General features: G+C 37.0%; 2 protein-coding genes across 8 annotated transcripts in view; one reads left to right on the top strand and one right to left on the bottom strand.

Moving 5' to 3' along the window:
• The window catches only part of LOC122075495, a 33,560-nt gene extending 32,540 nt beyond the window's left edge, over positions 1-1,020 (bottom strand). For all 7 annotated transcript variants that reach the window (XM_042640539.1, XM_042640542.1, XM_042640543.1 and 4 more), the window contains exon 1: positions 671-1,020. The gene's annotated coding sequence lies outside the window, so the exon portion shown is untranslated. The remainder of the gene's footprint in view (positions 1-670) is intronic.
• Positions 1,021-6,161: 5,141 nt separating this feature from the next.
• LOC122077240 (putative clathrin assembly protein At5g57200) lies at positions 6,162-13,870 on the top strand. The gene is made up of 15 exons (XM_042643121.1): positions 6,162-6,410; positions 6,512-6,581; positions 7,115-7,212; positions 7,646-7,784; positions 7,892-8,019; positions 8,119-8,211; positions 8,398-8,448; positions 9,864-9,929; positions 10,039-10,104; positions 10,277-10,357; positions 10,442-10,522; positions 12,028-12,213; positions 12,315-12,390; positions 12,968-13,089; positions 13,264-13,870. The coding sequence occupies exons 1-15, from the start codon at positions 6,321-6,323 to the stop codon at positions 13,696-13,698; spliced, it is 1,782 nt and encodes a 593-aa protein (XP_042499055.1). The 5' UTR covers positions 6,162-6,320; the 3' UTR covers positions 13,699-13,870.
• Positions 13,871-14,134: the final 264 nt, after the last annotated feature.

Genomic DNA, 14,134 nt, shown 5'->3' with positions numbered 1-14,134 from the left:
TTCTATCTCTGGCTGTAGCAATCCATATAGTATCAATAAGAGATTCCATGAGTCTATGCAGGGGATTTTACAACCTTCGTGTTTAAAAGGATTTTTAATTCTTTGATTAGTTGATCTTTTTCTCATATTATCCCAGCCAGTATGATCTGATTGGCATTATCCGGGACCAATCTGTCCTATGATACCAATCCTTAAACCCATGTAATGGGAAAGCTTTGTCCCTCCATGAACTCAGGTTCCAATGTGATTAATTATCGGATACCCCATTGATCAAACGAGGAGTTATTGCCATCAATGACGAGAAAGGTGGAGTACTTCCTTGCAGTACCGATACAAATCGACGATATGGTTTCTGGGACGTCTCCGAAGCATCACAGAATTGGGCACCAGTGGTTGTAGAAATTCCATGAGTGGTCTTCCTCCTGGAAACCCTAGTTTCTGATTTCTGAAACTTCACACACACAAAGGGGGGAAAAAAAAAAGAGTATTCCTGAAAGAGAATAAAACCTATACAGATAGTAGTGTATTTCTGATATGGAGATTATTGTAATAAACCATATACGGATAGTACCTAACTACCTATTAGTAAAGGAATTCAAGAAAACAGAGAATGGCCACAGACGCTGTTGGTATTTCCGGAACTGTGAGAGAGGGAGAGAGAGAGGCGTACCTGTCGCATGAATCAAGAATGATGAAGAAGGTTTTCTTCTCTCCGCAATGTAGAATTGAAAATTTCAGAGAACCAACAACCCAGACGTTGCTTGTTGTTCTGTGCCTCTAAAAAAATTCTCCTAATCGCGTCAGTGGTTGAATTTCAAATGTTTAGCCGCCTTCTCAAATCTTAAGCCTCCAAAATTTTACGCCTTGCCCAGATCTCCGTCGTCAATTTGATTCGAGACTTCTAGATAGTTTTGTAGATTTAATCTTGAAGAGACGGATTATTTCATCGGGAGAAGGGTTTTCGATCTTTCGATCTCTGGTTTTGACGGAAGGGGTTTTGATCAAAGTGGAAACCGGTTGGTTACCACTGTTTATCTTTTAGGACTTTTCCCTTGTTTACCTTTTTTTTTTTTTTTGCCCTTTTCTTTTTTTCTTTTCTTCTTTTTTTCTTTTTTTCTTTTTTTCTTTTTTCCTTTTTTCCTTTTTTTCTTTTTGGTGTTAAATCCCTTGTTGGCTTGTTTACACGAAAAGGGCAAAAGTGTATTTTTACACAAAGTCACGTGGCCGGTGCCAACACGGGCCAATAAGGCATATGGGCATCAACAAGAGTTGGGTTTTGAGTTTTGGGTTTCAGAGGGGAGGGGGTTGTCAATTCACGGATATGACTCCTCTTCGACATCTTGACCCTCTAACTCTCCCTACACCTATCAATAATTAGGGATGTGTGTCCAAGCCTTCCTTGCCCTTAAATGAATTGTTGGAGAGTTGTTGGTGTGAGAGATGATCTTTATTCGCTGTCCTTTATGTCGAGACGCATTTCAGAGTTAGAGAACGTTCATTCCCTTTAAAATTTATAAAATAAAGTTTACATGCATTGTTGGTGCAAGAGATGTATATCCATCAACGATTATAAATGTTTTACTCCTTCCGGCCCTATGTGTTTGATGGAAAAAAATTGATGAAAAACTTATACTTGTTTCCCATAAACTATCACGAATATGAGTTTTAATTATGTGGATAAACTTACCACACATCATTAAATGTATTTATTATTATCTAATAATGTAATACTCCACTTTTTTCCCACCCAACTCATTTTCAAAGTCTTACCAATTTGGCACTGTCCATTAAATAGTTCATTTTGTGTCTCTCTTTTCTCCTCTCATTTATGTGAATCCTCTCCAAATCGTTACCAAAAACAAAATCCTCTCAAACCCTCCAACGTGCCTCCAATGGTTGTGAGGGCCTTGACGTGCATGCATATCTCCCCTAGTGAAAGGGTTGGAGAGGATATGTATCCCTTATTTCTACTCTTTTGTAGAATATCACCCCACCACCATCCCTCTCTCTTCCACCAATCTCACTCCACTAAAAAGAATTTTTTATATTTTCATTTTCTTCCCTTTTGTTGCCAACCCAACCCACAACATATGGAACCTACTTTAACAAGTTTTTCGCCTCTTTTTATTCGTCAAACAAACAGAGCCCTATATAACACAATCAATAATACCCCCATAGTTTTCCGATATCTTATGGACACCATTAGTCAATGGATTCATGTGTGTGGAAAAACTTGGTCCCTTTTTATTGCATTGAAGTTGTATTTATTTTTATTTTTTCTGGTAGACACTGAAATTGTATTGAGTTCATGCCGACTGCATACATATACTAACACTTCTATGTGTCTATTTCTCTCATCCCCTCCACCCCAATAGGGATAGATATGTTATTTCATAAGAAGAAAAAGAGAAACACAAAGAAACCCTAACATACACTACACAACTTGACAACATTTTTTATTATCCAAACATCACAATGAGGAAAAGCTTCCATATAGGCATAACACGAACCATCCAATCAAAATAGATAAATCAACTTAAAAAATAAAAATAAAAAAATTGAAAACAAGCCAAGTAAATCTACAACTCTACTTGAGGCTTGTCTTCTTGTTTGGGTTACATATTTCCACACATTGACCTACTCCTAGATTATCTATTATTTGGATGGGTGAATATGAAAAATAAACATGAATTAATTGCATCAAATTGTAGTTGGATTAATGTTCTTGGGGGCAAATGATTTTTTTTTTAATGGAATGAAAATTTATTAATAAGACTAGTCGAAATAAGAATCAACAATAAAGTTACTAACATCTCCCAACAATTGTCTAATTCTAGCATGTTTTGCTAAAGTATGAGCTACATTGATGCTTTTTCTTTTTATATGAGCAAAAAGAAGAGAGATTTGTAACTTAACCCACATTTTGTAGCACTTCCACTTTAGGGGAATTTTGTAAATTGGCCCACATCTTGTGATTGATGTAGTTTGAAGGTTGGGATACAATCCAACATATTGCACTTCTCATCAATACCCATTATTTTGGAAGGTAATACTCTTTATCACTCATGCTTAGCTCCAAGGGATTTTTGATACATCACATGAAAACCTTAAATGTTTTCATATGGTGATAATTGTACTTTCACTAGCTCGAAAGTGGCGACAGAAGTGCATCTGATATCATATTATTAGGAAAACAAAATTTAGAATATTTGATCCTAATGAACATACATGCATAAAACACAAGAACGAGGATTAGGGTTACTTAGAATACACAAGTTGCATGTTCCTTCAGAGGATTGCGACACGTGTTCTTGATCTTCGTCTACTTATTTCCTTTAAGTCCAAAAACCTCTTTTATTCTTTGTTGTTGAAGATAAAATAAGACTGAAAATATTTCATTTGCTCTAAAGTTTAATTAAAAAAATAAAAAAAATACACAAGTACTATGAGCAATTAGTTTTAGGCTAAGTCTTGTCTTTTATACAAACCCAACTTAAAGGTTCCAAGAGATTGACGGTATTATTCAACCATATGGTGTAATTTAAAGGTGACCATTAAGAGTTGTTCTCTTTTATTTTATTATTTTTTTATTTTTTGGTTAGGATCAAATTGTTTTCAATTGCATATAAGAAAAACGCTACTAATGGTATAACCTGAAAACCATAATGTAAATATTTTCATTACATTTTACTATGCATGCTTACACTTATAGAATAAAAAATTCCATCACAGAGCAAGTGCATAGTAAATTAATCAAGAAGTGTAGAGAACCATAATCGATGAAAATATTTGAGTTTATTTTCAAATAATATTATTATATATAGTATTACTAATCAATCATAGTCTAACAATTCACACGTTTAGATGTTCACCCTTTCAAGGTGGGGAAACACTATTGAGAATCATCCCGTTCACATATATACCCCACACAATGAATATCATGTGTGTAGTAGTCAATCCTATAGGTAGACATCAATGTAACATCGGAACAAAATGATGACATGAAATATAAACACGACAACAAGTGCCTATTAAGTACGGGAAAATAAAACTACCAGAAATTCCCCTTGTATGTGAAATAGCAATAAACCAAATTGGGAATTTCGATGGATCAATACTCAACACAATTAAGTGCTCCGCATTTATATCTTCATACCAATCTCTATTGGAGAAATACACAATACGAAAACCCTAAAATAGAGTGTCAAATTCGGTTCATAAATAAAAAGTGTATAATTGCACATTATCAAAATAATCACAAGAAGCACATGATTTAAATTTAGAAGAATTAATTTAATCAAATTAAATTGGGTTTGATAGATACATATCATATGCACTACAACATGAGGATCTAAGCCTACTTTTTTCTATAAATAGCCAATGTCCCCTAACATGAGGGACACCACCACACTATTATCAACAAAAGAGAGTGAGATACCTTAGAAAATCATCTTCCTCCATGTCAAGAGTTCTATTTGTAGATAGACAATCTTGAATATTTGTAGATAGACAATCTTGAAAACTTTCATCTGTCTATACTACTTGTTTCTATCAAAAACACCATTGTTCCTTTCCTCATACAATGTGGAGCATCACAATCCATGTCTCATTTTATCACAAGAAACACAAAAAGAGATTTATATGGAGCATTGATGACTCAAGCACGTCCACATCTGCAGATTATCTTCTATTAATTTAAGGTTTCGAAGAGAATCCTTAAATTCTAGTCCAAAGGCTGAGACGTGGGAAGACAGAAGGGGGAAGGGAAGGTTGTGTGGTCCATAGGTTTGACATTCCATCGCTTTTTTAGCTAAATTTACCTCTGTTACCTACAACAATATAGGGGCAAAATCGTCTTTTTATCTATTTGTAACCAAACAATGGTTACCATGGTTCTTAGGCACCGTTTGATAACATTTATGTTATTTATGTATTTAGAAACAGTAGAAACGACTTTTCATGTTTCTGAAAACAAAAATGGATTTTTTGGTGTTTAATAAACCTGTTTCTCAAAACTTTTTTTGCAGACATAATGCTACTAAAAACCCCAATAGTATCATCGGATGCCCAAAAGGGAGAGAGGGTTTGGTTGCCTCTTTTTAGGTTTAAATAGTTGAAAGATTTGCTGGGCACAATAGCCTTTTTTTTTCTCTCTCTCTCAAATTCATTTGTAGAAATGACGAAACAAGTCGTCAATGTCGTTTCTAGAATTATAAATAGGCATAAATTTTTATTTATGTTTGTATAAACGGGTGAAACAGAACAACTTTATCAAACGCTTTTTAGGATGTTTCTCTGTCTTTGGAAACAAGAAAAAGCAGAAACGACATAAACATAACATTGCCAAACGGTTCCTAAATATTGGTATTGCATCCGGCGTTAGGGTAAAAGTAAATAAAATCTAATTTTTTTAGAAAAAGCAAAGATATTTATGTTGATACCGATTAGGGGTGAAAGTTTGACCTTGACAAGCTGAACCTGCCCTAGCCCGCCCTAAGCTATAACAGGGCTTAGGCCAAGTTTTTTGACCATGGGGGAGGGTTAGGATTGAAAAACCCCAACATTGGGTCAATGTTAGGTTAGGCTCGAGTCGAGGCCTCAACCCAGGTTAACCAAGCCCAAAATTTAACCATGAATTTTTATATTATAATTTAGGACTCCTATTGGTATTTTATCTTTCTATAATTTTTTAATATATAAGCTATGAATTACAAAAACAGGTCAATCAAAGTTAATCCAACCATTGCAAAAGCTAGGGTCGACCCAACCTGTGCCTGATATGATAAATTAAGGTCGATTGGATTGGTATGAACCTGGCAGGATTAGACCTGCGTAAATTTTGAGGACTTGAATTAGTTCTAAGAAACCCGGCCCATCCCGGCCATGTGTTACCCCTAATACCTATGATTCAATATCATAACAGTTTTAGATGTGACCGATACCCGTTACGTTACTGTGCACTATCACCATGATAACTACAGCTAGATTTCCTAACAAAATGCCAAAACGTGACTTTTCTATTCCCAAATGATTAGAAAATCCGACATTTAATGAAAAGGACAACAATACCCTTGTGGGCCCTTCTATCTCTCTCTCTTAGTTCTGCTCACGTTTTGGAGGGAAGAGAGAGGAGAGCGGGATTAACGAGAAAGACGGTTGTTGTGGTAAGAGAAGAGACGGTTGCGAAGTTGCGAAAACCGGAGAGAGAGAGAGAGAGAGTCTTCCTCCTTTTCTCCTCCCATTCCTTGTCCTCTGCTTTGGCCCTTCTTCTTCTTCTTCTTCGCCGATTAACAAAGAGAGAACAGAGTCTTGCAGAACAAATGGGGACGCTTCAGAGCTGGCGTAAAGCTTATGGAGCACTCAAGGATACCACAATGGTTGGCCTAGCCAAGGTCAATAGCGAATTCAAGGTCTGCATTTCACCCAAATCGTTTTCTCTCTCTTGTTCGGTTATGATTTTCTTTTTGAGTTATTGATATTTGATTTGGTTTTGTTTCATTTTGATGGAAAGGATTTGGATATTGCCATTGTTAAGGCTACGAATCATGTCGAATGCCCTCCGAAGGAACGGCACGTTAGAAGTGAGTGGGAATTATTTGTTTGAAATCAATTTCTGTTTGCGTTTCACTGAAATTTGGTTGATAAGGTTAGGGATCCTTGTGGAAACACAAAATCTTTGATTTAAAATTTCGTTTTTTAATGATTGTGAAGATTCAGTGCTTGATTTTTGGTCTGAATAGATTGAAGGGAAATGCCAGCACCACGCTCATTAATTAAAATGCTTTCCAGCCGTTGGGGATGAACATACATATCACATATGCCCATATAGCTGCAACATGCCATGCTCTTTTTGGAGCATGGCCACATTCTGAATCAATGAGCTGGTGCTAACACTCCCCTAGATTGAATCGCTGCTTGTTTTTTTGTTGATTAGTTTTGTTTGAATGAGAATCTTCGTCTGACATGGGAATTTAGATTTGGAATTGTTTCCCCTCGCCCTTTTTTTGGGTGGAAATTTAGACTTGTTAACCATGTTCTTCAAATTAATGGAATATGTTTTCTGTCTAATTCATTTATCATCTTTTTTAATTTTGAACTGATGGCTGTGTTTCAGAAATTTTTGCTGCTACCTCTGTAGTCCAACCCCGGGCTGATGTTGCTTACTGCATTCATGCACTTGCAAGAAGATTGGCCAAGACGCGTGACTGGATTGTAATCTTCTCTCTTCATTCTCTACTTCTTATGTTAGATAAAATCTGTGCTCACTACAATGCATGATTAATTAGCCTAAGGCCGTCTTTGGATAAGCTTCTGGAAGCCTAAAAATTTGCTTTCAACAGTTTATTCAAACACCCATAAATCTTCTTTGATAGGTCTTATTAGTTTAATTTGAAACAGGCTAAATTTTTTGGATATTTGATTGATATCAGTTCCATATTAGTTCTCTTCTGTCTGTGTGTATGAGAGGGGGGGGGGTTGAGAGAGAGAGAGAGAGAGGAAGGAAAGGGGCGATAGACTAAGGGCCTTTGTTAAGTATTTTAGTTATATAACTAATTGTTCCTTGGCAGTCTGTCTTCTGACCTATTGTACACATTAAGCAATTTAAGCTATGCAATTTTAACCTTTTGGTGCCTATGGTCAACAGGTTGCTTTGAAGACATTGATAGTTATTCATAGAACATTGAGAGAGGGTGATCCGACCTTCAGGGAGGAGCTGCTTAACTACTCACATAGAGGACATGTACTCCAAATATCCAATTTCAAGGATGACTCTAGCCCCCTTGGTATAACATTTATCTTTTGCAGTTTATGGCTGAGTTTTTATTCCCTTGACAAAAACTTGCATCTTTTTTTTTCCACTTTCATAGATGGAGAAATTTTTTCCCTGCAGCTTGGGATTGCTCTGCATGGGTCCGTTCATATGCACTTTTTCTGGAGGAACGGCTTGAGTGTTTTAGGATTTTGAGGTATGATATTGAAGCAGAACGAATGAATAAATTCTCGCATGGTCCAGCCAAGGTGTGTGTGCATTGCTTCATTTGGGTGCATTCAGCTGATTATTAAGTGAAACTCTGCAACTGTTTTTCCTAGTTCATAAATCTCTCTCTGTATTAGCAGGGACATAGCAGAACAAGGCTATTAGGTAGCGAAGACCTGTTGGAGCAGTTGCCTGCCTTACAGCAGCTGCTATACCGCCTGGTCGGTTGCCAGGTAAAGTTGATATAAAATACTTGTTTTGTCTGATCACATTAGCTTTCTAAGTTCACTAATGTCTGTGTGATGTGCATATGTGTGTGTCTAGAATAGTAAAAAAAGCAAATGAAAAGAATATAATTTCCATCAATGAGTTGTCTTGATATTTAAAGGGGGTTTCATAATATTTGCCACTTTTTGCAGCCGGAGGGAGCAGCTTTTAGCAACTACCTTATACAGTATGCCTTGGCTCTGGTATATGGACTTTGTCACTTCTTTTTCTCTTAGACTAACTCCTATCTCTGTTCTATGCCATGTTGGATATTGCTTCAGGAAATATATTTGTTCTTTTAAACACACACACATATAGGGAAAATCTTGTTGTAATCAAGGTTGGTGAAAAAGAAAATCATAACTTTATTCTTTTTCCTTCTTAGTATAGCATTTTTTTTCCAATGAGGGTAAATCCTGTCATTTCATATGCCTACTTGGAAAATGTGCAGCTTTTAATAATGGCATAATGACAAGTCATTTTAAAATTATTTTGAAGACTCTGTTTTACCCCTACATTAAATAACTTTTGGGGATAAACACGGTGCAATCAAAAGAAGGTTTCAACTTCTCACTTTACCATTTTGGTGACAAGAATAGCGGCTCAATCAATGGGAGGGCAGGATAGGGAGGGGCATGTGGGTCATTTCTCAAGGGGAGAGAAAGAGAGTGACATGGGAAGCTGTCTTTTCATGCCCAACTGTGTCGAGCATAGAGGGCGGGGGCGGACAGTGTTCTTTCTCCCATATATATATATATGGCAAAAGGCTCTCTAAGCTGCCGGGGCAGGGTGTGCTGGCACCTCTGAGTCTATCTCTTTCCTCGCATGAAATGACCTTGCTGCCCTCCTATGTATGATAATGTTTTGTCGCACCTCATTGGTTTTATCCTTTATTCCTCTTGCTCAAAGAATCTTCTCCCTATATATATGTCCATGCCTACCTATCTTTCTATTATGTTAGACTTAAATTGGATCCGCAAACTTAAAAAAAATCTGCATTCTCATTGATTATTTTTTCAATTAGATATAATTATGCTCTGAATAGGATAGATTTTTTTACAACTGCAGGCTTAAAAATGAAAGCTAATGGAGTTACGAATTATTCTTTCCTTTATTTGTCTTTGTGTGTGTTTGTGCATCTGTTTGTGTATGTGTGAATCTGTGGGTGGGTGGATGTTCGTGTGCATGCACTTTCTCAAGCCTTAGAATTTGACAGTCACTATTATACCCCTAAGAGAACCTATTTTGCATTAAGCAGAGTTTCATCACCATTATCAATAGTTCCTTACATCATCCAGTTTTCTTGAGACTTTCTAGGGACTACTTTGACTTCCATAGGGTTCATGGTGGATTGTGCGGTTCTTTGGGTTGTTCTTGCTCTTGGACTCCTTGGGGGGGGTGTTCCTCCACTTTTACAACTTCAATGACAGGATTGATTTGTTCTAAATGTGATCAAAGATCTCAAACTGTTATGAATGAAGGCAATTTTTTGACGATGTTTAATTATATTATAAAGTAGTTTCTAGCAGCTTTGGAGTTCAATTTTTGGTTTAAATATATAAGTTATTTCTTCTTAGTTCTAATAGGGACTAAGATATTCTAAATTATGGTTATGTAGGTACTGAAAGAGAGCTTTAAAATATATTGTGCCATCAATGATGGAATTATCAATCTTGTGGATGTGGTAAGGTTATACTGCAAGATGCTAAATGTCTTCGATAACTTTTGGACTTGACTGTGTTCATAAATATGTTGTCTTTCAAGTCAATCACAGATTTTGTACCTCATTGCAGTTCTTTGACATGTCAAGACATGATGCGGTTAAAGCTCTCAATACCTACAAACGAGCAGGGCAACAGGTTTTGGAAGCCATACCCTTTTGTCTTTTAAGGGCTGCTCATTGATTTATAAAAGTGAAGCATAGCCGCAGTTGTATCTTTGGAATTTTCTAAAATTTTCCCTTTAGAGATTCCTATTGACTTTGTGCCCCCCCCCCCTTTTTTTTTCCTCTTCCCTTTAATCTTATGACAGGCTGAAAATCTTGCTTATTTTTACGAATTCTGCAAAGGATTGGACCTTGCTAGGAACTTTCAGTTTCCAACTTTGAGACAGGTTCTTTCTTTCACTGTAATGGAAGATTTTCAGAAGAGAGGATGAATATTTTTTTAATATCGAACCTTTTTCTGTGTTAAACAGCCACCTCCATCCTTTCTTGCAACAATGGAGGAATACATAAAAGAAGCACCTCGCATAGGTTCTGTTTCAAATAAGAGACTGGTGAGTAAATTCATTCATGCTGATATAAGATTGCTAATTTTATGCAGTTGGCAGGGTTATTGATCATACTATTGATTCAGTTGCCAAACTGAGTTGTATTCCCTCCATCACACAAAGACAAGGATCCGAAACGTCCCATAATTGGCTGGAATACTCCAAGAATTAGTCAGACTTGGCCTAACCATTTTTTGGATGAATAACTTGGCCTAACTTGGTCGGACTCAGTAAACCAAAAATCGTGGTTAACCAGGACAGCTTTGGTAGATTCCGAGTCGAATTGGCTGATTTCACCAACTCCAATATGATATTTGAAATCCTGCATAGAGACCTTCCTCTTTGGAAAAGCCCAAAATTTGAGTATTGATGAAAGCCTCCACTATTTTATGACATTTCTCTTCTCATCATGTATCTAAACCCTCATAAATGTAAAGCCTTACACTCCACAATGCAAGGTATAATGTGGTCAACTTCTTAAAATCCTATTATTTATTTTGTAAGGTAGACAAATAATATGGGACTGCAAAGAGATAATGTGGTACACTTCTCAAAATCCCTTTAATTATTTTGTAAGATTTAGGACAGCAAAAATGGGAAGGACGTTCATTTTGGGATGAAAGGAATATGATCTAAGATTGATGCAGGGCAACCTACGATTTGAAGCTTTATATCTTCACTAAAGGAAAAAGTGATGGAAAGCCTTTAAGTATTGACCAAAATATAAAGAGTTATAGTTTAAATAGAATAGGAAATTAGCAACAAATGCTGGAGTAATCAAAGATAAATTAGACTTGGACAGAATGAAAATAGTTGCCTAAAAAAGACCCAAAAAGGAGAGGAGAGATTATTTTGGAAAAGATAGGGCTTCGTATATTTGGATTCTCTAGCACATCAATTCAAATTTATTTATGTAATGGTACTGAATTCTGTATGAAAGACCCCTTCATTTAGACTTCTAAGAATAGACAACTCAAACTTCCATTTTAAAGTGGAAACAATCCATATTACAATTAATACCAGTTGGTGCCAAAATCTAACACCAAAGCAAGTGACACTAAAATAAACATATTGAGTTGCCACTACAGAGAAAAAGTGGAATAATTGAAAACCAATCACCAAATCACCAAATCCTTGAACCCAATCCTAATCCCTTGGACCTTGATGCTTGCATCAGGAATGACTCCGGACTGGGCTTGAATAAATTTGTCTAAAATAGGAGGCTGGATCTCATTCATCAGGCAAACGTGCAAAACCTGGGCATGAGTTAGTCCAGCTGGCAAAACCTGGATATACTCCCATTTGGGGACTATTGATTAAGAGGTTGGACCCTTCTTTATTCTGGATGTTTGGCCACCATGATAATTTAATGCTTGCACCAAAATGGGTTTTTTAACCTTTTTTTTTCATGTCAATTTTGAGTCTTTGGGGTTTGGTTTCCTATTTTCATTGTCTAAATCAGGTTGCGGCTATTCTTTTATTTGTTTTGATTTGGTTGTTTCTTAAACCAGGAGTATCATGATAAAAATGAAGTGCAGGAGAAACAGGAACCATCCCCTCCAGAGATTGTAAAACCTGTTGAAGAACCTGAGGCTGAGGATAAAAATCTAATTGAAGAACCAGAAGAGGAACCTCAGTCTGAGAATGAGGTTGAAGCTCCCCAAGTGGAATCTGCTCCAGATACTGGAGATTTGCTCGTGAGTTTCTAATGTTCCCAATTTTTCCCTCTTTACAGTTGGATGGGAAATTTCTTGGAAATATATTCATCTTATAATGCCTTTTGTTTTTCCTTTTGCAGGGTTTGAATGAGATACACCCTAGAGCTGCAGAGCTAGAGGAAAGCAATGCAATGGCTCTGGCAATCATACCATCTGGTGAGTTTAAGAGATCTGGGGTACATGTCTGTTGGATAGGGTGGCAGTACATGGAAGGACCTCCATCAGATGATTATAGTGAAAATATCTTCTAGCAAATAATTCAAACTAGATGGACATTTCATAATCCATGCTATGGACAGTTGCTGTTGGAATAACATGGTTAATTTTGCAAAATAAAATTTTAAGGAAAGAGATGATTGGATGAAAATGCAATGAGAATGCTCTCATGTGGGATTGCCCATAACTACAAATGGATCTCAATAAATGTATTGATTGATCCAAGGAACCTACTCTCTTCCTAGTCCAGTCGAAGGCAATTCCTAAATCTGAACAGCAAGTGGGTTGATATGGGGCGATGATCTCCTGGGTGGGACCTGTAGAATTGGTCCTTTCTTGCCTCACATGCACTGTTGTGCTAGTGTTGGACAGTGGTCATGTATAACTAACGGTTGCCTTCTTGTCAGGATTTGGAGTCCTTTTCAGTCCCACTTTCCATCTTTCCTTTTGATTGGTTGATTGGGCTATTTGGGGGGGTCGATATCAACTGAATTCATTACTTTTGGAAAACTTGCAGGGGATGATCCACTATCTTCGAAAAATGGATTGGCAGGGATTGGAGCTAGTGGTTCGGGATGGGAACTAGCCCTTGTGACGGCTTCAAGCAACAATACCAGCCACATGACAGATAGCAAATTGGTTTGTGTTCCCAGCTCAGTCTTAACTTTGTCTTATTTGTTCTACTCACTTTGTTTGCCGGGTAAATGCTACAAATTATCGATAAAATGCAATGAATGTGAATCCATGTAAAGTTAGTGTTACATTCCTAATCTCTCCTTTTTCTGATAATGTGTGGGATATGGTTTGGGTCAGGCTGGTGGGTTTAACAAGCTCTTGCTTGATAGCTTGTATGAGGATGACACAGCCAGGAGACAACTTCAACTACAGAATGCGGGCTATGGAATTGGTGGGGTAGGTGCGCAGCAACAGAGTGAAGGCTACGGAACTAGTTTCGGTTTTCATAGCCAGTTTGATCAACAGGATCCATTTTCAATATCCAATAGCATCGCACCCCCAACTAACGTACAGATGGCTCTAATGGCTCAGCAGCAACAACAACAACAACAACAGATGATGATGCAACCACAGCAGCACCAACAACACATGATGATGGTACCCTATCAATATTCACCCCAGTATCCGCAGCATCCAATGCAGCAAATGGGATCAACCAACCCATTTGGAGATCCATTTCTTGGCCCCTCACAAAGTGTACCTCCACAGCAAGGACACCATAGCTTAATATAGGGATCATATTTTCTTTTTCTTTATATTCTTTTCAGAAAATGGGGGCAATGGGGGATTGTTTGGTCTAGGAAGGTTTGTGAGGTTCATTCTTTGTTTCCTTGGCAATCGTTAGTGTAATTATCTCTCTATGAATTTGGAGAACATCATCAATGGTTGCATATCGTTGGATGTATTCTTTGGTCATTCATGAATATGTGGTTTCACATACATAATTTATTTTCTCTCTCTCTCTCGACTGAATCAGTAGTAACCTAATAATCTCCATTTTATTAAAATTAAAAAATATGATTAGTTATGACAAAGGTTCAGTTCTTAAATCATGCACCCTATTCAAACCTGGGGAAGTTGCCTAGATCTACGAGATAAGAAAATGAATTACAAACAAGTAGGTTTCACTTTGTTTTACATCTACTTTCCTTGTAAACCTACTTGTTTT

The sequence above is a fragment of the Macadamia integrifolia genome, chromosome 4, assembly GCF_013358625.1.
Source record: "Macadamia integrifolia cultivar HAES 741 chromosome 4, SCU_Mint_v3, whole genome shotgun sequence".
In the NCBI taxonomy this organism is placed as follows: domain Eukaryota; kingdom Viridiplantae; phylum Streptophyta; class Magnoliopsida; order Proteales; family Proteaceae; genus Macadamia; species Macadamia integrifolia.
The sequence above is the reverse complement of the archived record's forward strand: the minus strand, read 5'-3'. Positions and strand labels throughout refer to the sequence as shown.